The sequence below is a fragment of the Pan paniscus genome, chromosome 16 (genome assembly GCF_029289425.2).
Source record: "Pan paniscus chromosome 16, NHGRI_mPanPan1-v2.0_pri, whole genome shotgun sequence".
NCBI lineage: Eukaryota > Metazoa > Chordata > Mammalia > Primates > Hominidae > Pan > Pan paniscus.
In genome coordinates, this window is record NC_073265.2 from 73,250,897 (window position 1) to 73,277,198 (window position 26,302).

General features: G+C 40.0%; 1 protein-coding gene across 11 annotated transcripts in view; it reads left to right on the forward strand.

Annotated features, from left to right (window-relative positions):
• The window catches only part of CPEB1 (cytoplasmic polyadenylation element binding protein 1), a 104,493-nt gene that overhangs the window by 12,985 nt on the left and 65,206 nt on the right, over positions 1–26,302 (forward strand). For 4 of the 11 annotated variants that reach the window (XM_063596888.1, XM_063596887.1, XM_055098883.2 and 1 more), the window contains 2 exons: positions 7,099–7,291; positions 8,287–8,461. In XM_063596888.1, coding sequence (XP_063452958.1) covers positions 7,196–7,291; positions 8,287–8,461 — 271 coding nt within the window. In that variant the 5' untranslated portion in view covers positions 7,099–7,195. Of the gene's footprint in view, positions 1–2,400; positions 2,452–7,098; positions 7,292–8,286; positions 8,462–26,302 lie in introns of those variants that run through there. The other 7 variants (XM_055098885.2, XM_034939320.3, XM_034939318.3 and 4 more) reach the window with 3 other exon arrangements.

Genomic DNA, 26,302 nt, shown 5'->3' on the forward strand with positions numbered 1-26,302 from the left:
GAAATAATATTAGGTTGAACTATGTGAAATTGCCATTTTGTTGGTTGAAAAAGGTAAAATACTGACAATTTCATATGGACCAACCTGATAAATTTTTATTCCTGACATTGTTGCATAGAAGACTTGAGGTGTAGGACCAAGGAGAAATTTAAACACAGAGAAGCATCTCTCAGCAAACTATAGAGTCATTAAAGTAGAGCCAAAATCTGGCTTTGAGTGAGCTGGTGACTAAAGTAAATAGAGAAATTTGGCTAGAAGGCTTACATTCTTCCATAAGGAAAATGTATTCTTCATGGGAATCTGTAGCATTTCCTGATCTGTGGTCTGAATGACATTTCTCTAAATGAGTGTTCATATAAGGGCTCTTCAAAATCGTAATAGAATATGCCTAAAATCCTGAGTATCCATGCAATAGAAATTTTGTTTAGCTTTATTATTGGTATAAAACTAAAGGCAGGCCAGGCATATGGCTCATGCCTGTAATCCCAGCACTTTGGGAGGCTGAGGCGGGTGGATCACCTGAGGTCAGGAGTTTGAGACCAGCCTGGCCAACATGGCGAAACCCCATCTCTACTAAAAATATAAAAAATTAGCTGGGTGTGGTGACACATGCCTGTAGTCCCAGCTACTCAGGAGGCATAGGCACCAGAATTGCTTGAACCCAGGAGGCGGAGGTTGTGGTGAGCCGAAATTGTACCACTGCACTCCTGGGCGACAGAGCGAGACTCTGTTTCAAAAATAAAAATAGAAAAAAAAATAAAGGCAAATTGCCAGAGTACGTCTCAGCAGAACCAGTTATTTGGGACATCTAAGTATATTACTTTCTGCTACTCTGGCTTAATTAAAAAACAAAGTCTAAATGTTCAAGACCAATGCATTTAAAAACCATCTGATTAAATGGAGGAAAAATACTTCAGAAAAATTTTTAGTGTGAACGCATTTTTGTCAGGAGGATTACTACATTCCAATCCATGGGACCCCAGTTTTAGAACTCTCTCTGGAGGACTGAGTAAACCTTGGGCCCTTCAAACAGTCTTCTATAAATTTCTCAACTGGCTATTAATCCATTGTACATGATTAATAGTAATAGTCTTGAAGGGTCTTCAGCATTGGTATTATGTTGTCGATTAAAGGCAAACTGAGTAAAAACCCAGAGATGGTAGTTGGCATTCATTTACGACAGGTGAGTATCCCCAAATAAAGATTTTGAGCTGCCAGAATGGCCATCCTATCACAATGCTGGGTCTGGGGAGTATGATATTTAAAGGCAGGGCGAAGGTTTCCAAATTAGACAATTGTTCATTTCTTCTATACAAATAAATATAAAATTTGGGGATCTTTAGCAAACATATCTACAAAGTGTGGTTCAGATTTTTAAAGAAAAAGTTATGAGTGATACTTCCGAACCACAGATGGAAAAAAAAAAAACCCCAGTTATATGCTAAAACAAGTAAATAAGCTTCTTGATGAACTTGGCTAGGATGAATAAGTTGAAACCATACCTCTGAGTAACAGTGATATAATTTAATAACTGGTGTGTAATTGGACATCTGCCACTAAAAGTATTTATTGAGCATATCCATGTACTTTATGTATTTCTGACTACTACGAAGTCTGCAAAGTAGGTGCTACCCTCTTTTTTTTTTTTTTTTTTATACCTTTAGGTAACCAAGGCTCAGAGTGATACCTAAGTGGTAGACCTGGTGTTTGTATTGCAAAGCCTGTGTTCTTTCTGCTTTTCGAAACAATGATTCCCACTTTTAAGGAGGAGGAGGAGGATTTTCCTTTGTGGAGGAGGGAAATGCTTTTCTTCAGACTATTTCCCTCACCTTTGTTGTCCTAGTTGATGATCATGGCTATAGGAAAACAGTTTCATGATAGGAGTGTCAGCTCTTATCTATTGGAGAGGAGAAAATTGAGGCCTGATCTAAAATAACTTGGATTAGGGCCAGGCGCTGTGGCTCATGCCTATAATCCCAGCGCTTTGGGAGGCTGAGGCAGGCAGATCACCTCAGGTCAGGAGTTTGAGACCAGCCTGGCCAACATGGTGAAACCTTGTCTCTACCAAAAGTACAAAAATTAGCCAGGCGTGGTGGCACATGCCTGTAATCCCAGCTACTCGGGAGGCTGAGGCAGGAGAATCACTTGAACCCGGGAGGCAGAGGTTACAGAGAGCGGAGATTGAGCCATTGCGCTCCAGCGTGGGCGACAAGAGCAAAACTCTGTCTCAAATAAAATAACTTGTATTAGGTGAGTTTCCTCAAAAGCCATTCTTTCTAACAATAGGTAGATAGGTAGAACTAGTTTTATCTTGAGGGTATTTGTCTCTATATCATTAGCATTAAACAAAGAATTGTTTTTAAATTAATTTTTTAATTAAAGAATTGTTTTTGTTTTACAGCATTGCCAAGTAATTCTTCCTGTTGACTCCTGATTTTTGGTAGTATTAAGGTTTGCACTCTATTAAGTCTCTGATTTATCTTAAAGCCTTCTTTCCCGTTGGCAGTAGAAGACCAACTAAAGGTCAAAAAAAAGCTACAAATGACCTCACTTTATGGCAAAATATGCTAAAAATAAGGGCAGGAACTGTCAGGCAATAGTAGAATAACCAAGAGAAAAATATTTTTTATCATGGTAAAACATTGGTCTGAATGCAGATCTGTACATTGATGAAAGTTCAGATGGACTACACAAAGTAAATGGGTCTGTGAGTATGGGGTGGATAGTAGGTTTCTGTTTTGAAAATGAGGAACTATGAATTCATATAACTGGACGGTTTAAAAGGATCAGTATTGGCTAGATGTGGTAGCTCATGCCTGTAATCCCAGCACTTTGAGAGGCTGAGGCAGGAGCAGCGCTTGAGCCCGGGAATTCAAGATCAGCCTGGGCAACATAGCGAGACCTTTTCTCTGAGGGGAAAAAAAAAAAAGTTAAAAAAAAAAATTAGCTGGGCATGGTGGCGCATGTCTGTAGTCCAGCTACTTGGGAGGCTGAGGCAGGAAGATTGCTTGAGCCCAGGAGATCAAGGCTGCAGTGAGCTGTGATTGCAGCACTGTGCTCCAACCTAGGGGACAGAACAAGACCCCATCTCTTAAAAAATGTGTGTGTGTGTGGTGCGTGTGTGAATATACACAGTACACATGTCGAGCAGCCCTAATCTGAAATGCTCCAAAATCTGAAACTTTTGGAACACCAGTATGTCACAAGTAGAAATTAGACACCTGAATTCATGATGGGTGACAGTTAAAACAGTCAAAATTTAATTTCATGTACAGAATTACTAAAAATATTGTATAAAATTAACTTCAGGCTATGTGTATGAAGTATATATAAAAAATAAATGAATTTGGCCGGTCGCAGTGGCTCACGCCTGTAATCCCAGCACTTTGGGAGGCCAAGGTGGGCGGATCATGAGGTCAGGAGATCAAGACCATCCTGACTAACGTGGTGAAACCCCATCTCTACTAAAAATACAAAAAAATTAGCCGGGCGTGGTGGTGGGCGCATGTAGTCCTAGCTACTCCAGAGGCTGAGGCGAGAGAATCCTGTGAACCCGGGAGGCGGAGCTTGCAGTGAGCCGAGATCACACCATTGCACTCCAGCCTGGGCGACAGAACGAGACTCCGTCTCAAAAAAAAAAAAAAAAAAAAAAAAAGAAAAAAATAAATGAATTCTGTGTTTAGACTTGGGCCCTATCCCTAAGATAGGTCATTATGTATATGCAAATGTTCCAGCTTCCAAAAAAAAAAAATCCAAATCTGAAACACTTCTTTGTCATCTCAGCATTTCTGATGAGGGATACTGAACCTGTAGTGGATTCAGCCCTTAGGTCTATTTGAATCATATCTCTTGCCTTTTAATTAAGGATTTTAAGTCAAACGATTAAGAGGAAGAGTTAGGGGGTACCAGGAATAGAAGGGCCTGGAGTCTTCAGAGAAATAGTTGCCATAGGTCTTTGGTTCACTTAATGAGCCAATAGATCCTTCCTCAAGGATCCCTGTGGTGGCCTCTGAATAATAATAATGATACGACTGATAGACAGTATTCGTTGGTTCAGCACATAATTACATGTCAGGCCCTATGCTAAGTACTTTATGTGCATTAATTCACAAAAAGCCTTATGAGATAGTATTACTTTTATCCCTATTGTACACAAAGGAGAGTAGTAGATCTGTTCGCCATGTGACAGTCCTGGCTTTGATTTTTTTTTTTTTTCCTTCCAAATTGGTTAAGGCAAACATTGGTAACTATAAGATGAAACAGTTTGGAATATACATTGAACACCTCATTCACTTTTATTATAATGTCATCTTAAGCTAGAGCTCTGGCTTGATGTATGTGAGAGAAGGGGAGGGAGGCATGTCAGATATCATTTGCCTTGATTTGGGAAGGTGTGTATGTTCCTAACAGGATTAGGAGTGGGGCAGGGTGACCAGACACATTCCTAAATTAGATTTTTTTTTCAGACTCCTTGAAATAGTAAGATTTCCTTCCTCTCCTAAGGAATACCTTTCTCCCAGACTCCCAAGTCTGCATCTGTTCCCTAGACTACTATGGTACTTTCTCACTAATCCTTCTGCCACTTATCTGTCATGTAGTTGCTGGTGGTCTCCTTCTAAGACTCACTTTGTTATTTACTTGCCTTTAGATGTGGCCAGGATCTGGAATCCATGTAGTCCATATATATATAGTACTTTTATTACAGTAATTAAAAGCTAGGTTAATTTTTGTGTGTTGAAAAGACACAATTTTGTTTATTGAAAGACAATGCTGACTCCTTAATTTGGCATATGAGGCTTTTCCAATTTTCTCTCCTATACCTAATGCTGTACCACACTGGACCACTTTTGATAATGCCTCTCTACTCTCTTGTGTTCTTTAGAACTTCCTCTTTACCCCCATTTCCAGGCACATTCTGTCCCTCCAAGCCACCTTGGCTTGGAGGACAATGTACGTTTACAGCACGTTGTAGTCTGTGTTGTGGATGTTTACAGGATCGGGTCTTAGTTCTTTTTCTTTTTCTTTCTTTTCCTTTTTTTTTTTTTTGAGACAGGGTCTTGCTCTGTCACCCATGCTGGAGTGTGGTGGCACAATCTCTGCTCACTGCAACCTCTGCCTCCTGGGTTCAAGCATTCCTCCTACCTCAGCTTCCTGAGTAGCTGGGGCTACAGGCATGTACCATCATACCTGTCTAATGTTTTGTATTTTTTGTAGAAACAGGGTTTCGCCATGTTGCCCAGGCTGGTTTTGAGCTCCTGCCTGCCAAAAGTTCTTTTCCAGACTTCAAAACTTTATTTTGGTTTAGTCTGTGTCTAATCTGCTGCCCCTTGGGGTGCTCACTATAGAGAGCAGGCAGTCGGCTAATGTTTATTAGGCAGTGAAGAATGAAGCATGTAACCTTAAGATAATGCAGATTGTGCTAGGCAATGGCACGTGCCTGTAGTCTCAGCTACTCAGGAGGCCAAGGTGGGAGGAGCACTTGAGCCCAAGAGTTTCAAGTTCAGCCTGGGCAATACAGCGAGACCTCCTCTCTGCAGGTTATAAATCTTTGCATCTTAGCCTTCATGAAGTTGCCTTCCTGAAATTGAGAATCAGCTTAGAAATCTACAGTTGTGAAAAGGGCCTTGTGTGTCACTGGATTTAACAGTTCTCAATGGCACCACTCTAGAGAGCTTGGGAAAACAACCTTGTAGGATTGTGTATTTTGGTCTTCTTCACAGTTTGCAGAGGGTACCACCAGTCTTCAAGAACTTGAGGCTGACGTGAGGCTCAAGTTTGTCCCTTTAAGGTCATCCTGCAGAGTTGGTAAAACTGTAAATGCTCTTGGTCATTCTCATGCTCACTTGGATTTTAGTAGGCCAAACAAAATGACATCGGGCCTCTTCTTGTTTTGTTTTGATGTGACCAGCTTATGAGATATTAAGTGCCAGTTTCCTTACTTGGTCTGTTTTTGTTTTCCGCAAGATAATTGAGGATAATAGAACTGATGAGGCAGGCTCCCCTTAAAAAACTCAATCTGTCAACCAATATTTCATTGCTTCTTATGTTGGGCATTGGCTGTGGAGAGTGAGGGAGACCGGAGTGAAGAATGGTACCTACATTTCTGCTTTGGGCATCTGGTGGATGGTAGTGTTATTTACCGAGATAGGGAATACCAAAAGAATAGTTTTTGTGTAAGGGTTCATGATTTTTTATATATATATATAGGAGTTCTTTTTTCATTCGGTAATGTCTTACCCATCTTCTCATGCCAGTTAATAAAGTTGTATGTACTAATAATGACCACATAGAGTTGTATAACTTAATCAGTTTGGGTGGTTTTACCACTGTTGGTACTTACCTCTCTTGTATTCAATAATTAGTGTTTGCAGATACAAATTAGCAGCTACTGTATGCCATGCAAAATGCTTTACATATGTCATCAAAAAGTTGGTATCCTTTTTCCATTTCACAAATGGGGAAACTGAGGCATAGAGGTTAAGTAACTGTGATATCACACAGCCAATAAATGGCAGAATGAAAATTTTTAAACAGCTGTATTGACATAAAATCTACATACCCTAAAGTTCACCTTTAATGTACAGTTCATTGGTTTTTAGTCCAGTTGACTCTTGGACAGTGTGGGAGTTAGGAGGACCACCCCCCAGAGTCAAATATCTATGTATAACTTTGACTCCCCCAAAACTTGAGTAATAGCCTGCTGTTGACTGGAAGCCTTACCAATAACATAAACAGTTGATAACATGTTTTGTATGTTACATGTATTTTATACCGTATTCTTACGATAAAGTAAGCTAGAGAAAAAATGTTACTAGAAAATCATAAGAGAAAATATATTTACTGTTCATTAAGTGGAAGTGAATCATAAAGATCTTCATATTTACTGTCTTCACATTGAGCAGGCTGAGGAAGAGGAAGGATTGATTGGTCTTGCTCTCTCAGGGGTGGCAAAGGTGGAAGGATGTGGAGCGGATGTAAGGAGAAGCAGGCACAGTCAGTGTAACTTTACAGAAATAATTTCTGGCTGACTTTTTGCTTTTTCATTTCTGTAAAAATGTTTCTATATGGTACCAATCTTAATTCCACCATTTGCGTTAGTTTCAGTGCCTGTGTAATAGAAGGGTCTGTATTGTAAAAGAAGTCAAAAGCAGCCTTGAATAATCGGAACCCTTTTGCCAGATCATCTAATGTCAATATGTTTTCTGGCATTGCTACTTCAACATCGTCTTCCGTGTCTGGCACTGGTTTGGAGCACTCATCTCTATCAAATTGTCTTCTGCTAATTCCTCTGGTATGTTAACTCTTGGATTTCTCCAAGGTCCATGTCTTGGAAATCTTCACTCCCAACCTTTTTTGTCATATCTACAGTTTTTTTCATGATTTCCTGTATTGGCTCTGTGGTAAATCTGTGAAGTCATGTACAACATCTGGAAACGGTTTTTTTAAGCAGGAATTTATTATTTTGGGCATGATGGCTTTCATGGATTTTTCTGTAACAATGATGGCATTGTCACTGGTGTAATTCTTCTAGACTTTCATGACCTTCTCTCTATTGGGGTTCTCTTCCACAGCATTAACGATCCTTTCTGTAGAGTAGCATGTGTAATGAGCCTTAAAGGTCTTTATGACCCCTTGATCTGGAGGCTGACTTAGAGATGTTGTATTTGGGGGCATGTATACCTCTTTGTTGTTGAATTCATGGCATTCTGGGTGGCCAGGGGCATTGTCCAGTATTAAAAGAACTTCTGAGTACCTTGTTCATCATAAACACTCATTAAGTGTTTTAATATATTTTTAAAAGTCCTTTACTGGCAAGGTACTTTCTGACTCCAGGAACAAAATATCAATTGAACCAATTCAGAAAAAGAGTTCTTGTCCAGACCTTCTTGTTGTACAACCGAAAGACTGGCAGCTGGTGTTTACCTTTTCCCTTAAGGCCCAGAGGTTAGCAGCTTTATAGATAAAGGCAATCCTAATCATAAACCTGACTATATTTGTAGAAAACTAGTAGAGTTAGCCTACCCCTTTTTGCCTTAAATCCTGGTGCTTGATTCTCTTCCTTAATAGTATCCTTTGTGGAAATTTTTCCACGAATTGGCCAAGAATATTTTGGTATTTTTTTCTTACAGTTCCGAGTACTTAGCTCATAGTAAACGCTCATTAAGTGTTTTAATGTATAAAGAAGATACTTAAGTCCTTCCTACTTTATCTAATTCGTAATGTGGAGAGAAAGGGGGTCATAAAGGAGTGTAGAAAACCTAAATATCTTTTTTTTTCTGTGTCTAGGAAGAAGAAGCAGGAAGGATAAAAGATTGCTGGGACAACCAGGAAGCACCTGCTCTCTCCACGTGTAGTAATGCCAATATCTTTCGAAGGATAAATGCCATATTGGATAATTCTCTGGATTTCAGTAGAGTCTGCACTACACCTGTAAACCGAGGAATTCATGATCATTTGCCAGGTGATTTAGGTTTGAAAACTTGAACGTGGTAGGCATCTGTACAGATCTGCTTCTAAGTAGTGCATGTAAGAGGTCTTCCTTGGAAAGCTTGTGAAGAACAATGTTGAGTTGCTGGCAATACTTGCCTTTTTGTGGTTTAGTTTATGGATTGAATCCCTCTCTGGGTGAAGACTGCCTTTGATTAGGATGTGTAAACCTACTTTATGATACACAGAAAGGTTGGGGAAAAAAGAAAAGGTCACAGATTACACAAGTATTTATATAAAGAGATATAATGTGGATCACATATGTTACAGATTTTTCTGGTAGCCATGTTAAAATTAAGATACAGATGAAATTAATATTTTATTTAACCCAATATATTATAATATGACAACATTTAATTAATATGAAAACTATTAATGAGATTTTTTTTGTTAGTACTACGACTTCAAAATCCAGTGTGGATTTTACAAGCATATCTCAACATGGACATTTCAGGTGTTTAGTGGCTACTGCACTGGACAGTGTAGCTCTCGAATGTTTTAACAGCTTTTAAACATGAGTCAGCACGCATTTAGTTTCTGTATCTATTGGATACTCCAAGGAATAGTGGAGATAGAGGGCAGCATCTCCTGAAGTTGACTCTTTCCAAGAGGTGTGGATGTCCTAATGGTGTTTCATTTTGTGGGAGTTGCAACCCATTATAAGAATGTTGAAGTGTTTTGGGTTTGAGTTATTTATTTTATTTTATATTTTCTTTTTCTTTCTTTCTTTCTTTTTTTTTGGGGGGACGGAGTCTCACTCTGTTGCCAGGCTGGAGTGCAGTGTGGTGTGATCTCGGCTCACTGCAACCTCCGACTCCCTGGTTCAAGCGGTTATCCTGCCTCAGCCTCCCTAGTAGCTGGGATTACAGGCACGCGCCACCACACCCAGCTAATTTTTGTATTTTTAGTAGAGATGGGGTTTCATCATGTTGGCCAGGATGGTCTCGATGTCCTGACCTTGTGATCTGCCTGCCTTGGCCTCCCAAAGTGCTGGGATTACAGGTGTGAGCCACTGCACCTGGCCTTTATTTTATATTTTGTTTTTCTTTCTTTCTTTTTTTTTGAGACAGAGTCTAGCTCTTTCGCCCAGGTTGGAATGCAGTGGTGCGATCTCAGCTCACTGTAACCTCTGCCTCCTGGGTTCAAGCAATTCTCCTGCCTCAGTCTCCCAAGTAGCTGGGATTACAGGCACCCGCCACCACACCTGGCTAATTTTTTGTATTTTTAGTAGAGATGGGGTTTCACCATGTTGGCCAGGCTGGTCTCAAACGCCTGACGTCAGGTGATCCACCCACCTCGGCCTCCCAAAGTGCTGGGATTACAGGCGCGAGCCACTGTGCCTGGCCTGTTTCAGTTGTTTTAGATGAAAGAATATATGTTTAATTTTTAAAAATGGACCTTGAAAACAATTAGCCACAATGGGGATTCTCAAAACAAGGACTGATAATTACAGTCAACCCTTGAACAACACTACGTTGGACTGTGCAGGTCCACTTATATGCAGATGTTTTTCAACCAAAGCTGGAAAATGTGGTATTCAAGGGATGTAAAACCCACACATATGGAGGGCTGACTTTTCTGGTATAGGTAGGTTCCTCAGGACCAACTGCAAGACTTGAGTATGTGCGGATTTTGGTATACTCTGGGGGTCCTGGAACCAATTCCCTACATATACCAAAGGACAACTACTGTTTTTAGTTGTAAATTCTTTTATTTATTTTTTAACTTGGCGTTAGAAATAATTCCCACAAAAATGCAGGAGTATGTGAGCATTAAATAGCGTAATGTTTGAGGGAGAGGCATATTAAGGGAGTGACTAACTTGTGGCATTTGCTTCTGTCGTACAGGAAGGCAAATGAGAGAAGGGCATACTTGGGGGTGGGGGTGGTTTTTGTCTCTTCTGACTTGTACAAAAGAAAAATGTAAGTCATGAGCTAGCCCAATTCTCTTTTAGTTTACGCTGAGTTAAAAGTTCAGGGAGTCATCTTTCTTAGTTCTAATACATGTTCTGTTTTTCTCCTTTGAGAAAATTGCATGTATTATGTCCCAGTAAGAATGACAGGCCAGGCATGGTGACTTAAGCCTGTAATTAAGGCTGGAGCAGGTGGATCACTTGAAGCCAGGAGTTTGAGACCAGCCTGGGCAACATGGTGAAATCCCGTTTACAAAAAAATAGAAAAATTAGCCAGATGTGGGGTGTGCACCTAGTTGCAGCTACTTGGAGGGTGTGAAGTGGGAGGATCAGTTGAGCCTGGGAGGTCGAGGCTGCAGTGAACTGTGGTCGTGGCACTGTACTACAGCCTGGGTGACAGAGCAGGACCCCTGCCCACCTCTGCCAAAAAAAAGTATGACACTCAACAATTCAACAATGACTTAAACCTCACTGGGTTGTTTCAGAGATGCTGGAAACTTTTCTAGTTTACAGGAAAATATTTTTCAGCTAATACTAGGTGTTGGACTTCAGGGAAAGGACCCATGATTGGTGGGAGAGGAGCTTTCCAGAGTGTGTGTTTGCAGCTGTCCAGGGAGCCCAGTGACTTCACTGGTAAGATGCCAGGGTCTGGTGACGATGTTGTTACCATTATACTCTGCCCAGGGTCAGTAGCCGAAGTACAAGTTAAAGACTTCTCGGGCTCTTCAGCTCCTTCTCAGCCTCTTAGAACCTTCTAAGAGAAGCAGGAGGAAGATCTTGAGGAAATTTGGAAACCTGGGTTCTAAGCTTGACCCTGGGCAGTGAGATAAAGAGGTCAGTTTTCTCAGCTGCAGGACAGAATGGTACCTGCTCAACCTGCCTCACAGGTTTCTTATGGGGCTCAGATGTTAAGACAATACTGCAGATTTAAGGGAACTCAAGGAATTCTAGGAAAGGTTTCTGTCAAAGGTAGCTGATGTTCTTGAGCCCTTCACGTATACCCAGCCCCTCCCTTGTGTGGTGAACTCTCTCTGCTTTCCACTTGTGATTCAGCTCAGGGCTGTGGGCCTGTATTCTCGAATGGTGAAACAAGGATGCCTGGCCTACAGCAGAGAGCATTTTTTCTGTGGTCACCAGCAAAAACACCAACCTTGTGATTAATGAGAAAGTAAACTAGGATATATATTTTTCTATGAAGAACCTTAAGAAATAACCCAAACTTGTAGCTTCTGATCAAAAGTAGTTTTGTTCCTTGAAGGAAATAATCAGAATTATGAAAACCTAAGATTGTTTATGGACAGCATTATAAATAGGGACAATTTGGCAACAGAATGTTAAGTAAATGATAGGAGAGCTATACCATGGAATATCATGTACCATAAAATATAATGTTTATAGAAGACTACTTAATGGCAAAGAAAGATAACTACAGTGTCTGAAATGAAAAAAAGCGAAGTGTAAGACAGGTGTAAAAAAGCAAAGTGTAAAAAGAATGGCCTTAAATATATATGCATAGAAAAACACTGGAATGATATAAATGTGACAGTGAAGGTAGGTAATAGCAGAAAAAAATTATGGGTAATTTTTGTTTCCTGAGACGGAGTCCCGCTCTGTTGTCCAGGCTGGAGTGCAGTGGCGTGATCTCGGCTCACTGCAACCTCCAACTCCCGGGTCCAAGTGAGTCTCCTGCCTCAGTCTCCTGAGTAACTGGGATTACGGGTATGCCCCACCACGCCTGGCTAATTTTTGTATTAGTAGAGATGGGGGTTTCACCACATTGGCCAGGCTGGTCTTGAACTCCTGACCTCAAGTGATCCACCTGCCTTGGCCTCCCAAACTGCTGGGATTACAGGCGTGAGCCACCGCACCTGGCTGGGTAGTTTTTTTCTGTATGCTTTTCCCCACTAGTTCTTCTAAAACAAACATTTTGTAATAAATTTTCAAATGGTGTGTTTCCTAACACAGTGTTTCACATTGCTAGTTGCATGCATAACCCAGTTGATAAAGCATCATTGGAAAAGTGCTGTGATAGGGTCAGGAAGAGGTTGGTTTGGTTTGAGACCTAGGAAATACTTCTGGTTAAAGCAGCATTTGAAATAGGCTTTGAAGAGAATTAAAATTACTTTAGTCTTAACTGGATGTTGAGTAGATTATTTTTTTTCTGTTGCTCCAGAATTGGCCATTAGGGCCCAAAGCTGAGACTAAAGAGCTGTTAAATGACCTGTGGTGTAATGAGAATCCCTAAGAGGTGAGACGAGATACCTCCCGCCAGGGCTTACCAAAAGGTCACAGAGCTGTCCCTCCTACCACAAACATTAGCTCAACCCTTCCCTGGCTTATAAAGAGGATCACATAAGGAGGGGGTAGCATTTGAAGTGATTCCATCCCCGTCCGTGGAGGAGGTTGGGGTAGGATGTGGCTTTGTCATTTAAGCCAAGCAAGAGGGTCTTCCAAGAGAAGTATTTGTATAGATGGAGAATGCTTCCAAGAAAGAAGACAAGGTTGAACCCCTGGTTAGACAACTGACTTGCTGTCTGTCCCTGACTGAATAGAAATTAATGAAGAAGAGATGTGGGCTGGGTGCAGTGACTCATGCCTGTAGTAATCTCAGCACTTTGGGAGGCCGAGGTGGGCAGATCACTTGAGGTCAGGAGTTTGAGACCAGCCTGACCAACATGGCGAAACCTTGTCTCTATTAAAAATAGAAAAATTAACCGGGCATGATGGTGCGTGCCTGTAGTCCGGGAGGCTGAGGCAGGAGAATTGCTTGAACCCGGGAGTTGGAGGTTGCAGTGAGCCGAGGTTGCACTCTGTATTCCAGCCTGGGTGATAGAGTGCGACTCTGGAGAGAGATGTGGCGGGGCGGGGAAAGAGTACCTGGAGCATCTGAATTCCCCGTTTGTATACAAGAAAGTTATGACTTGCTGTGGTTTAAGAGGGTTTTGCAAAGGCCTGAGCTTTTGGGCTAGTACCCCACCAAGAAGGCCCTTGTTGCATGATGGGGGTGGTAGGAGCTAGGGTGGGGCTGGAAGGTCAGGCCAGAGCTGGATTTCCTACCCCAACAGCTGTCTAGTGGAGATGACAGGGATGTCTGCCACCTAGAGGGCCCTCTCCACATTCCCTAGTCCTTTAAGCCATAGACCTTTTGGAATCTGTGAGGAATGGAGAAAATGGGCTGCAAATGGACATGTGATTTAAGCATTAATGCATTGAGTTGTTAGTAACGGTGTCTGTAAAGATGTGAAAAGTGGTGAAACATCATTAAGGGATGTCTTAACTGCTATATGGGCAGGGAGACTTAATATTTAGGATGGAGGCAATGATTGGAGGAGCAGTTTCATATTAATTCACTGAGATGCCATTTCTCAATAATTAGTTAAAATAGCTTGGAGGTTTAGAAAGGAATTGACTAGCCAAAGCAGTCCTAAGTAAGGTTTAGCACTGATATGTTTATTTAACAGTTTTTAAAAACTGAAATATAATACACATACAGGAAAGTACATGCTGTATCATAGGCGAAGAGCTCCAACTTTCCCAAACTGAACATAACCATGTAACCAGCTCCCAGACCTAAATAGACTGCTGACTTTTAATGTAGGACCAAAGAATTGTATGGTTGTAGCCTGATGTTAGATTTTTTTTTTTTTTTTCTGAGATGGAGTTTCACTCTTGTTTCCCAGGCTGGAGTGCAATGGCGGGATCTTGGCTCACCGCAACCTCTGCCCGGGTTCAAGTGAGTCTCCTGCCTCAGCCTCCTGAGTAGCTGGTATTACAGGCATGTGCCACCACCCCTGGCTAATTTTGTATTTTTAGTAGAGACGGGGTTTCTCCATATTGGTCAGGCTGGTCTTGAACTCCTGGCCTCAGGTGATCCGCCTGCCTCGGCCTCCCAAAGTGCTGGGATTACAGGCGTGGGCCACTGCACCTGGCCTGGATTTTTTTTTTTTTTTTAAGAGACATGGTGTCACTGTGTTGCCCAGGCTGGTCTCAGACTCCTGGCCTCAAGCCATCCTCCTGCCTCAGCCTCCCAAGTTGCTGGGATTACTGGCATGACTAATGTTGAATTTTTGACTGAGATGGTTTCACTTCTTATTGTACTGGATCATAAACCGTATCGTCACTAAATTGTCTGAAAAGCTATTCCAAAACAAAGTTTAATACATTCAGTCCCATCTTGCAGGAAATGATTGAAATTACTCTCATGAAGTCTTGTTTCCCACAAAATAAACTTTTATGGAACCTTACTGTGTGGCTGTAACAGTTAAGTGGCAACGATTTAACTTGTGTTGTTGAAGTTAACTTACAGAAAAGTATGAGTGTACTATTCACTGAATTTTTATATACTGAACACATCTTGTATAACTAGTCACATGTAGAGGCAAAAATTAAGAATACACCAAAATTCCCCTTGCAGTCCTTTCAGTCTCTAGTTTACAAAGGGCAGTTGTTATGCTAACTTTTTATTTTTCTGAGATGGGGTATCACTGTCACCCAGGCTGCAGCACAGTTGTATGATCATAGCTCGCTGCAGCCTTGAACTCCTGGGCTCAAGTGATCCTCTTGCCTCAGCCTTCTGAGTAGATGGGACTGCAATCATGCGCCACCATGCCCAACTAATTTTTTTTTTAAGTTTTTGTAGAGACAGAATCTTGCTGTGTTGACCAGGCTGGTCTTGGACTCTTGGGCTTAAGCAAATTCCTTGCCTTGGCTTCCGAAAGTGTTGGGATTATAGGCATGAGCCACCACACCCAGTTCATGCTGACTTTTAATTGCATACATAAATTGTACCTGATTTTGAATTTACATAAATGGAATCACAGATATGTACACTTTTTTTTTTTTTTTTGAGACAGAGTCTTGCTCTGTCGCCCAGACTACAGTGCAGTGGTGTGATCTTGGCTCCCTGCATCCTTCGCCTCCCAGGTCCAAGGGATTCTTCTCCCTCAGCCTCCCAAGTAGCTGGGACTACAGGCACACGCCACCACACCCGGCTAATTTTTGTATTTTTAGTAGAGACATAGTAGAGACATACTGGCCATATTCACCATATTGGCAAGGCTGGTCTCAAACTCCTGACCTCGTGATCCGCCTGCCTTGGCCTCCCAAAGTGCTGAGATTATAGGGGTGAGCAACCGCACCCGGCCCAGATATGTACTCTTTAGCTGTGAGTTTCATCCATGTTGCAACTGGTTGTGGGTCATTGATTCCTGTTGCTTTACAGTATTCCATTGTATGAATGTACCAGTGCTTATTCATTATACTGTTAATAGGCATTTGAGTTGTTTCCAGTTTGGGGCCATTGCGAATAGTGCTGCTATTATCTTTTGGTGAATTAATTTCCCTTGGTTATCTTCCTAGGAGAGGGATTGTTGGGTCATAGAGTATACGTATGTTTATCTTTGAGATGCTGCCAGTTTTTCTCAGTGGTTATACCAGTTTACACTTCCAGTGGTGTACGATGGTTTGGGTTGTTTCATATCCTCATCAATAATTGTATTGTCTTTCATTTTAGCCATTTTGGGGTGTATGTAGCAGTATCTGTTGTGGTTTTAATGTTCATGTCCTTAGTGACTGATGAAGTTGAGCACATTTTCATGTTTACTGGCCTTTGGATATCCTTTTTCTTGAAGTGTCTCTTCAGGCCTTATACTCATTTTTCTTAGGGTTATCTACCTTTTTCTTGTTTACTTGTAGCAGTTCTTTATATAGGCCACATATGAGTTCTTTGTCTGAAATATGTATTAAAATTATTTTCTTTGAGTCTGTGATTTGTCTTTGTACTCTTAATTGGCATCTTTTGAATAACAGAAAACTTAAATTGTAATGAAGTATAATTTACTGACTTTATTCCATTGTGTTTAATGCTTGTGGCCTGTTTAAGAAATATTTGCCTATTCCAAGGTCATGAAGGTAGTATATGTTTCTTTTCTAAAGTTGTTTTACCTTTCACACTTAGATTTGCAACCCATCTGGAATTTTGTTTTGTACATGGTATAAGATAGAAGGGGAAGATTAATTTTGTTCTGTGTGGATAGCCAGTTGACTCAGCATCATTTTGGTGAAAGAAAATTCTTTTAAATTGTATTGCCATGTTGCCTTTCTCATAAATCAGGCATCCATAGTATATGTACAGATCCGTTTCTGGATACTCTCTTCTCTTCCATTGATCTATTTATCTGTCCTTGTGTCTTAATTATTGTAGCTTTATAATAGGCTTTGATAGTTGGTAGTGAAGTCCTTCAACTTTGTCTTTTTGGATTCTTGGCTTTTCTTGGATCTTCACATTTCTATATAAATTATAGATTCAGCTCATCAGTCCAAGCTCCACCCCCTGCCCCACATACACAAAGTTCTACTGGGATTTTGATTGGGATTGCATTGAACCTATGAATCAAGTTCTGGATAATGGATATGTTGACAAGTCTTCCAATTCAAGAAGTTGATATATCCCTTTGCTTATCTGGTCTTTAAAAATTTTCTTAGTGTTTGTAGATGTCTTGCAGATTCTTTAAGTTTATCTCTAGGTTTTGATGGTATTTAATGCTATTGTAAAGGAGTTTTTTGTTTGTTTGTTTTTTAGTGCCATTTTCTGTTTGTTTGCTGCTGTGACAGCCCTATCTAGTGTTGGCTCCAGAAGTAGATATTTCAGGTTTTGGACATTTAAGTCCTTCTTATGTGCAAATTGTTTGAGGTAACCTGTCTCCCAAATAGTCTATAGTTTTGAGATGTGAGTTTTATTGCTTTTGTTCATCTGTGAGTTTTAGAGGATATATGGAGAGATTTGGATCTAGGCAACTGCCAGTTTGCTATAGGAACCAGGAAGTCTGATTTTGCTGATCTTGTTTGAAGAATATACATATTCTGTCCCATATATACATACATACGTATTGTGCATTTGTCAAAGTGTATATGAGAGAGAATATACATATGTGTATATATGTGTGTTTTCAATGTATATATTGACAAAATATACACAAAAAGTGTTTTTGCCTCTTAGAATGTCTAAAATTGAGAAGACTGATCTTACCAAGAATTGGCAGGGATGTTGAATAACTGAAACTGTCAAACTGCTGGTAGGAATGCAAAATGGTACAACTATTTGGAAAACAGTTTGGCAGGTTCCTAAAAGGTTAAATGTTTACCTACCATAAGACCCAGTGGTTCCACTCTTTTTTTTTTTAATAAGCTTACATTTTAGAATAGCTTTCAATTAATAGAAAAGTTACAAAGAAGTTACAAAAGTTAATAAAATTAAAAACTTTAATAGAATTAATAACAATTAATAGAAAAGTTACAAAGCTAGCATAGAGAATTCCTGTATATCCTGTACCTAATTTCCCCTATTTTGCTAACATCTTACATTATTATTGTGCATTTGTCACACCTAATGAAGCAATATTGATACTGTAGTCTGTATTTTATTTGGATTTTCTTAGTTTTTACCTAATGTGCTTTTTCTGTACCAGGATACCACCCAGGATATCACATTAGTCATCATGTGGGCTCCTCCAGACTGTGGCAGTTTCTCAGACTTCCCTTATTTTCGATTATGTTGACAGTTTTGAGTAGTATTGGTCACACTCAAGAGAAATGAAACCATTTATCCGTATACAAACTTAACACAAATGTTCATAGCCTCTTTATATATAATAGCCAAAACCTGGAAACAACCCAGATGTCCATCAATAGATGAATGGATAAACAAATGCAAAGGAATACTGCTCAGCAGTAAAGAGGAATAAACTATTGTTGCTACTACAACATGGATGAATTTCAGGATAATTATGTTCAGTGAAACAAGCCAGACAAAAGAGTATATACCACATAATTCTGTTGGCACAGAATTCTATCAAATGCCAACTAACCTCCAGTGACAGCAGGGAGATCGGTGGTTGCCTGGGCAAGAGGACTCAGAGGTAGGTAGGAAAGGATTTAAAAAGGGCATTAAACTTTTGGGGCAGAACTTGAGGATAAATGGTCAAATAATGAAATAAATAAACTTTTGGGGAAGATGGATATGTTTATTACCTTGACTTTTGGTGATGGTTTCGTGGGTATGTATACATAGGTTGAAACATAACAAATTCTACACTTTGAATACATGCAGTTTATATGTCAGTTATGTCTCAAAGCTGTTAACCTTTGTAAACATAGTTATCTCTGAATGGTAGGATTTAAATGCATATATTTGCTTTTATAGGGTTTTTTGCTTTTAAAAATTTTAACCAGCCTGGCCAACATGGTGAAACCCTGTCTCTACTAAAAATACAAAAATTAGCCGGGCGTGGTGCCATGCACCTGTAATCCCAACTACTTGGGAGGCTGAGGCAGGATAATCACTTGAACCCGGGAGGTGGAGGCTGCAGTGAGCTGAGATCATGCCACTGCACTCCAGCCTGGGCGATGACAAGAGCGAAACTCCGTCTCAAAAAAAAAAAAAAAATTTAAAAAGAGGAATGTAAAATAATGTATTTACCACCGATCTTTAACAAATGTTAAGATTTTGATGTGTTTGATTCAGACCTTTATTCAGACAATATAAACATCAAATAAAAGTTTTGCACTTAAGTGTACTCTTTTCCTCATTTTCCTAGAGATAACTCTCCTGAAGTTGGTGTATTTCCTTCCCATCCGTGTTTTTATACTTCTCTGTGTATGTCCATAAACATCGTTTTACATTTTTATGTAAATAAAACATACACTGAGGAAAATGCACAGTTTAAAGTATATAACTGGGTAAATTGTCACAAAACAAATACACTCATGCTCTCAAGCTCAAATCAAGAAATAGAATGATATAAGCAACTAAGAAGACCCCTCATGCCGCCTCCTGATTGTCATATGTTTTAAATCTTTATGCAAAGAATATGACATTATCTTCCTGGCATTTGCTTTTTTCCATGTGTCATATTTATAATGTGTGCATATTGATAGTTATTTGTAAGTAAAATCAATACATTTTAATTGCTTTGTAGTAATATTTTACATAAATATATACAATATTCCTCTTGGTAAATGTTTAGGTGTATATTTTTTGCTGTATTTAGGTAAATATATATTTTTTGCTATTATAAACAGTATTTTGGTGAACATCCTTGTTTATGTCTCCTGTGCCCACATCACAAGAGCTTCCTTGAGTATGTACCTAGAAGTTAATTGCAGAGTTTGGTATATTGTCTTCACGCTTCAAGTTGCTGGGTACTTTTTCAAAGTGCATTTACCAGTTTATAATCCTGCTAGGATTTCATGAGTTTTCAGTCACGTTCCATGTAGACTCTAGATATTGTCATACTTCAAAATTCCAGTTGATATAGCTGTAAATCCAACTTGATTTTGTTTTCTTCATATTATAAAATATTTTCTGAAGTTAAAATAATACGTGTAGCATATATGATCTGGCATCAACCCAGAGTAAGTTTCTAGAATTGTGTCCCAGGGTTCTTCCCTTTATGCCATTCTGTCTGCTGTTTCTTGACATTCCATGCATATTATATAATTAAAATCACTGACAGATGAAGTTGTGCAATGAATGCTCTTCTGCTACATAATTGACAACTAAATTGACTGTCTTCCTAGAAAAAATTATTTTATTCAAAGTTGGTTTGGTTGTCACTTCAGAAACTTTATAACACTGTCCTGCCTCCAGTGTTCTGTAGTCTGTCAATCCGTGAGATGAAGCAAGGTCCTTCTTGGCTCTTCGTGTTTATTTGTGGATCCATCATGTAGTGTTGTAAACATATACATTCTTAAAATGGGAGGATAGGGTACAGTTTTGAAAAAACATTGTTTGTCCGTTTCATAATAAACCCAAACAAAGATAGGGTACAGGCTCTGAATGCAGATGACCTGAGAACAAATTCTGGTCGTGCTACTTACTTGCTGTGACCTTGGCTTACACTTTGAGTTTAAATTTCCTCTTTAGACACATAGGTAGAAATAGTACCCATTTGTAGGGGTTTTGTGAAGCTTAAATAAGATTTGTATTGAATACTATCTACAATGATGCACATAACTGCACTTACTAAATGGTGATAGTGATTGTGATAGTGTGGGTATATAAAGATGCAGTTGTGAGAGCATTGGCTGAGGTCATATATATATATATATATATATATATATATACACAAACACACACACACACTTATATTTTAAAGAGTTGAACTAGGTTTTCTGTTTATACTGTAAGTCTCTTGAAGAATATGTAAGGACTAGGTCTTAAATATCCTTGGGTTTCTTTTCTTTTCTTTCTTTCTTTTTTTTAAAGATCTTTTGAAATCCTTGGATTTCTAATCCTCAGTATTGGGCCTGGTGCATGTTAGGTAACATTATATAATTGCTTAATGAATACATTCTCTCAAACTGGGTGCCTAAGCTGAAAAAGGCCCTCATTTTGTGTTCAAATTGTACTCCCCCCCCCACATTTGGTACTGATAATATCTAGGAATTTACTTGCAGTTTTGTGTGTATGTATGTGTTCACAATCAGTATTTATTTAGACTTCAGTAAATTTTAGTGATTACTTAGATTATCATTGTGTTTTGTTTAATTCTTGGACTAGTTTGGTGGACTTTTCCAAATTGTTAAACATAGAATATATGGAAACTTGCATAAAACACCTGTATATTTTAATCAGTTATACAGCAGACACCCACATAACCACTACCCGGGTCAAGAAATAGAATATTACAGCTGGGTGCAGTGGCTCGTGCCTGTAATCCCAGCACTTTGGGAGGTTAAGGTGAGAGGGTCACTTGAGCCCAGGAGTTCGAGGCTGCAGTGAGCTGTGATAATGCTGCTGCACTCCAGCCTGGGAGCAAGACCCATATTTTTATGTGGTTAGGAGTGACGAAGAGGACGCTGGGAGCCTCCCGAGGAGGCCAGTCCCTTTCCAGCAGCCCCTGGGGCCGTCCCAGGGTAGGGGGTCTTAGAGCCCCAGGGTCCCACCCAGGGTGTGTATCTCTCTCCCGGTGGGCTTCCCCAGGCATCAGCAAGGCCACCGCTTGGCGGAGGCTTGCCGGCAGGGACTCAGAAGCAGCGAGGCTGAAGAGGATCCTGGGAGCCTCCCAAGGAGGCCAGTCCCTTCCTGGCAGCCTCCTGGGCTGTCCAGGGGGGCGTTGAGGGGGTAGCGGGGCGGGGTGGTAGAGTTCCAGGCTCCCATCCAGGGTGAGTGTCTCTCTCCCCGGGGGGAGCTTGTTTCCAGTCTTAGGGGAGGGGTTGTGAGTGAACTTCTTAGCGTTTCTCCTTTAAATATGCTGAAGTTGTGAATGTTTTTTATCTGATTAAGAAAGTTCTTTTCAGACTTTGCCAAGAGGCTTTTAAAAAAAGAAAATCTGCAGGATGCAGTGGCTCATGTCTATAATCCCAGCACTTGGGGAGGTTGAGGTGGTCAGATCACTTGAACCCAGGACTTAGAGACCAGCCTGGGCAATGTAGTGAAACCCCATCTGTACAAAAGTATGAAAAGCCGGGTGTGGTGGCACGTACCTGTAGTCCCAGTTACTTGGGGCTGAGGTGGGAGGATCGCTGGAGCTCAGGAGGTGGAGATTGCAGTGAGCCAAGATCGTGCCACTGCACTCCAGCCTGGGTGACACAGCCAGACACTGTCTCCAAAAAACAAAACAAAACAAAAAAAACCCCAAGAAAACAAACATAAAATCATGAATGTTACTAAATTATATCAGCTTTTCTGCATCTATTCATTTAACCTTTCTCCTTTATTCTATAGATATAGGAATAACATTCAGGAAAGAATACCAGAGTAAAGCCAACTTCGCATTCCTGGAATTAACTCAAGTTGTTCATAATATATTTTATTTAGTATATTGTTTGGATTTCATTTGTAAATGTTGTCTTCAGGATTTTTGTATTCATGCACATAAGAGATAAGCTTGTAATTTTCTTTCCTTAAAATATCCCTGGTGTCAGAGTCGTTAGCTTCTTGAAGCAAATCATTAGCTTCTTGAAAAGTTTTTTTTTTCCTCGCTGTTCTTGAGAAGAGCTTGTGTGAAATTTATAATAGTCTTCCTTAAATTTTGATATAATTCATTGCTGAAGCCACTTGGGCCTGGAGTGTGTTTTTGTTTGTTTTTGTTTTTTTGAGGAACAGTTTTTAAAATGTGGATTCAGTTTTTTGTTTGTTGGTTTGTTTTGTTTGTTGGTTTGTTTTTTCTTTTTTTTTGAGACAGAGTCTCACTATGTTGCCCAGGCTGGAGTGCAGTGGTGCAGTCTTGGCTTACTGCAACCTCCGCCCCCCAGGTTCAAGCGATTCTCCTGCCTCAGCCTCCTGAGTAGCTGGGATTACAGGCGCCTGCCACCTGCCCAGCTAATTTTTGTATTTTTTAGTAGAGATGGGGTTTCACCATCTTGGCCAGGCTGATCTTGAACTTCTGACCTCATGACCCACCCGCCTTGGACTCCCAAAGTGCTGGGATTACAGGTGTGAGCCACCTTGCCTGACCCAGTTTTTAAAATACAATTATTCAAATTTCTGTGTGGTTTTTTTTTTTTTTTTTGGACAGACTCTCGCTCTGTTACCCAGGCTGGAATGCAATAGTATGATCTCAGCTCACTACAACCTCTGCCTCCCGGGCTCAAGCGATTCTCCTGCCTCAGCCTCCAAGTAGCTGGGACTGCAGGGGTGCTCCACCATGGCTGGCTAATTTTTGTATTTTTAGTAGAGATGGGGTTTCACCATGTTAGCCAGGCTGGTCTCGAACTCCTGACCTCAGGCAATCCACCCGCCTCAGCTTTCCAAAGTGCTGGGATTATAGGCATGAGCCACCGCACCTGGCTCAAATTTCTATTCCGTCTTCTAAGTTTTGCTAAGTTGTGTTTTTCTAGGAATTTCTGTTTCATTTAAATTTTCAAATTCATGGGCATAAATGTTTATGTAAAAGCTTCTTCTGATGTTTTAGAATTTCCAGTTTTTATTTTATTTTATCCTATTTTTTTGTATTTTTTTTTTAATGGAGACAGGGTTTCACCGTGTTAGCCAGGATGGTCTCGATCTCCTGACCTCATGATCTGCCCACCTTGGCTTCCCAAAGTGCTGGGATTACAAAATTTCCAGTATTTCTTAACATTACGTTTGCTTTTTTTTGTCTGTGTTACTGATCTTTTTTTTTAAATAAACTTTTGGCTTTGATCCCCCCCTCCCCCGATTCTGTTATACATTTCTTTTATGTGTCATTTTTTTTTTCCTATTGTTTTCTTTGGGTTTGATTTACTGTGTGTTTTTTTTAAACTTAATGAGATGAAAATTATTAGATCATTGTGTTTTTGTTTTTTGGGGTTTTCTTTTTTTTGAGACACGATCTCTTGGGCTCAAGTGATCTTCCTGCCTCAGCCTCTTGAGTATCAGGGACTGCAGGTGTGTGCCACTGTGGCTGCTGGCTAATTTTTATTTTTATTTTTTTGTAGAGATGGGGTCTTGCTATGTTGGCCAGGCTGGTCTTGAACTCCTGGCCTCAAAGGGTCCTCCTGCCTCAGCCTCCCAAAGCGTTGAGATTATAAGCATGAGCCACTGTGCCTGGCCTACTATTGCCATCTTAACAATATTAAGTCTTCTAATGCATGAATTGGGGATTTTTTGTTTTAATTTATTTCAGTGATTTCTTATAGTTTTCAGTGTCCAAGTCTTGCAATTTATTCATAAGTATATTTATTTTTCATGCTATTGTAAGTCAAACTGTTAATTTTATTTTCAGATTGTTCATTGCTAGTGTATAGAAATAGAGCTGGTTTTTGTACATGGATTTTTGTGTGTGTGATTTCTTAGGATTTTTTACATCTAAGATCATGCCTTCTGGGTGTATCATCTATAAAGATAGTTTTACTTTTTTTTCCATCTAGATGCCTTTTGTTTCATTTTCCTTCCTAATTGTGCTGGCTAAAATCTTCAGTACAGTTTTGAATAGAAGTGAAGAGAGCAGACTTCATTCACCATTAAATATGATGTTAGATGTGGGTGTTTTTGTAGGAGCCCTTTATCAAGTTGAGGATTTTTTTTTTCTTTTTTTCTTTTTTTTTTTTTTTTTTTTTGAGACTGGAGTCTCACTCTGTCCCCAAGGCTGAAGTGCAGTGGCGTGATCTTGGCTCACTACAACCTCTGCCTCCCGGGTTCAAGCAATTCTCCTGCCTCAGCCTCCAGAGTAGCTGGGATTACAGGTGCGTGCCACCATGCCAGGCTAATTTTTGTATTTTTAGTAGAGATGGGATTTCATGATGTTGGTCAGGCTGGACTCGAACTCCTGACCTCAGGTGATCCACCGGCCTTGGCCTCCCAAAGTGCTGGGATTACAGGCGTGAGTGACCGGGCCCGGCCTGAGGATGTTTTTTTCTATTCCTAGTTTATTGAATATTTTTATCATAAAAGGGTATTGGATTTTCATCAAATACTTGTCTGTGTCCATTGAGATGATCATGTGATTTTTTTTTACTTTTGTTCTATTAATAATATATTTTATTGATTTTTTTTTTCTTATAATGAACCAACCTTGTCTTCTTAGGATAAACCCCATTTGGTCATAGTGTGTAATCCATCTTAGATGCCACTGCATTTAGATTAATAAACAGATAGGTCTATGATTTTGTTTTCTTGTGGTCTCTGCCTGATTTTGGTATCAGGGAAATGCTTGCTTCATGACTGAGTTGTAAAGTGTTCCCTCCTCGTCTGCTTTTTGAAAAAGTACATGTGAATAATTGGTATTTATTCTTTTTTAGGTTTTTGGTAGAATTCACCAGCGAAGCTTTCTTGTCTTGGACTATTCTCTGGGAAGTTTGTTGATGACTAATACAGGCTTTTTGTTCATTAAAAGCGTATGCAGCTTGTCTGTTTCTTTGAGTTAGTTTTGGTAATTTCTGGCTGTAGAATTTATTTCACCTATCTTTTCTAATTTGCATGCATATAATTATTCATAGTAATTTTTTTTTTTTTTTTTTTTTTTTGCCACGGAGTTTTGCTCTTGTTGCCTAGGCTGGAGTGCAGTGGGGCGATCTCGGCTCACCGCAACCTCCACCTCCCAGGTTCAAGCGATTCTCCCGCCTCAGCCTCCCAAGTAGCTGATATTACAGGCATGCGCCACCATGCCTGGCTAATTTTGTATTTTTAGTAGAGACGGAGTTTTTCCATGTTAGTTGGGCTGATCTCGAACTCCCAACCTCAGGTGATCCACCCACCTCAGCCTCCCAAAGTGCTGGGATTACAGGCATGAGCCATTGCAGCCAGCCCATAGTAATTTATATTCTTTTTTTCTTTCTGTAAGGTTGGTAGTATTGTACCCACTTTCATTTCTTCTTGGTTAATCTAGCTCAAGGTTTATCAGTTTTGCAGATGTTTTTCAAAGAACCAACTTCTGTTTTTTTTTAATAGTTTTTCTAGACATTATTTCGACTTTAATCTTTGTTGCTTCCTCTACTTGCTTTGTGTTTATTTTTTCTAGTTTCTTTAGGTAGAATGTTAGGTTATTGATATTTAATTACTATTGTTATTTTTTTTTTTTTCTGAGACAGGCTCGCTCTGTTGCCCAGGCTGGAGTGCAGTGGCGTGATCACAGCTCACTGCAGCCGCGACCTCCCAGGCTCAAACAATCCTCCCACCTCAGCCTCTTCAGCAGCTGGGACTACAGTTGTGCACCACCATGCCTAGCTAATTTATATTTTTTTTGTAGAGGCGGGGCCTCTCACTATGTTGCCTGGGCTGTCTCAAACTCCTGGGCTCAAGTGATCCTCCTACCTCAGCCTCCTAAAGTTCTGGGATTACAGGTGTGAGCTACGACATTTGGCATAATCTTTAACATAGGATTTTACAACTTTCCAAGTATTATTTTCATTGCATGCCGTAAGTTTTAGTATGGTGTGTTTCTTTATCTCAAAGTATTTTCTCATTGCCCTGTGATTTCTTCT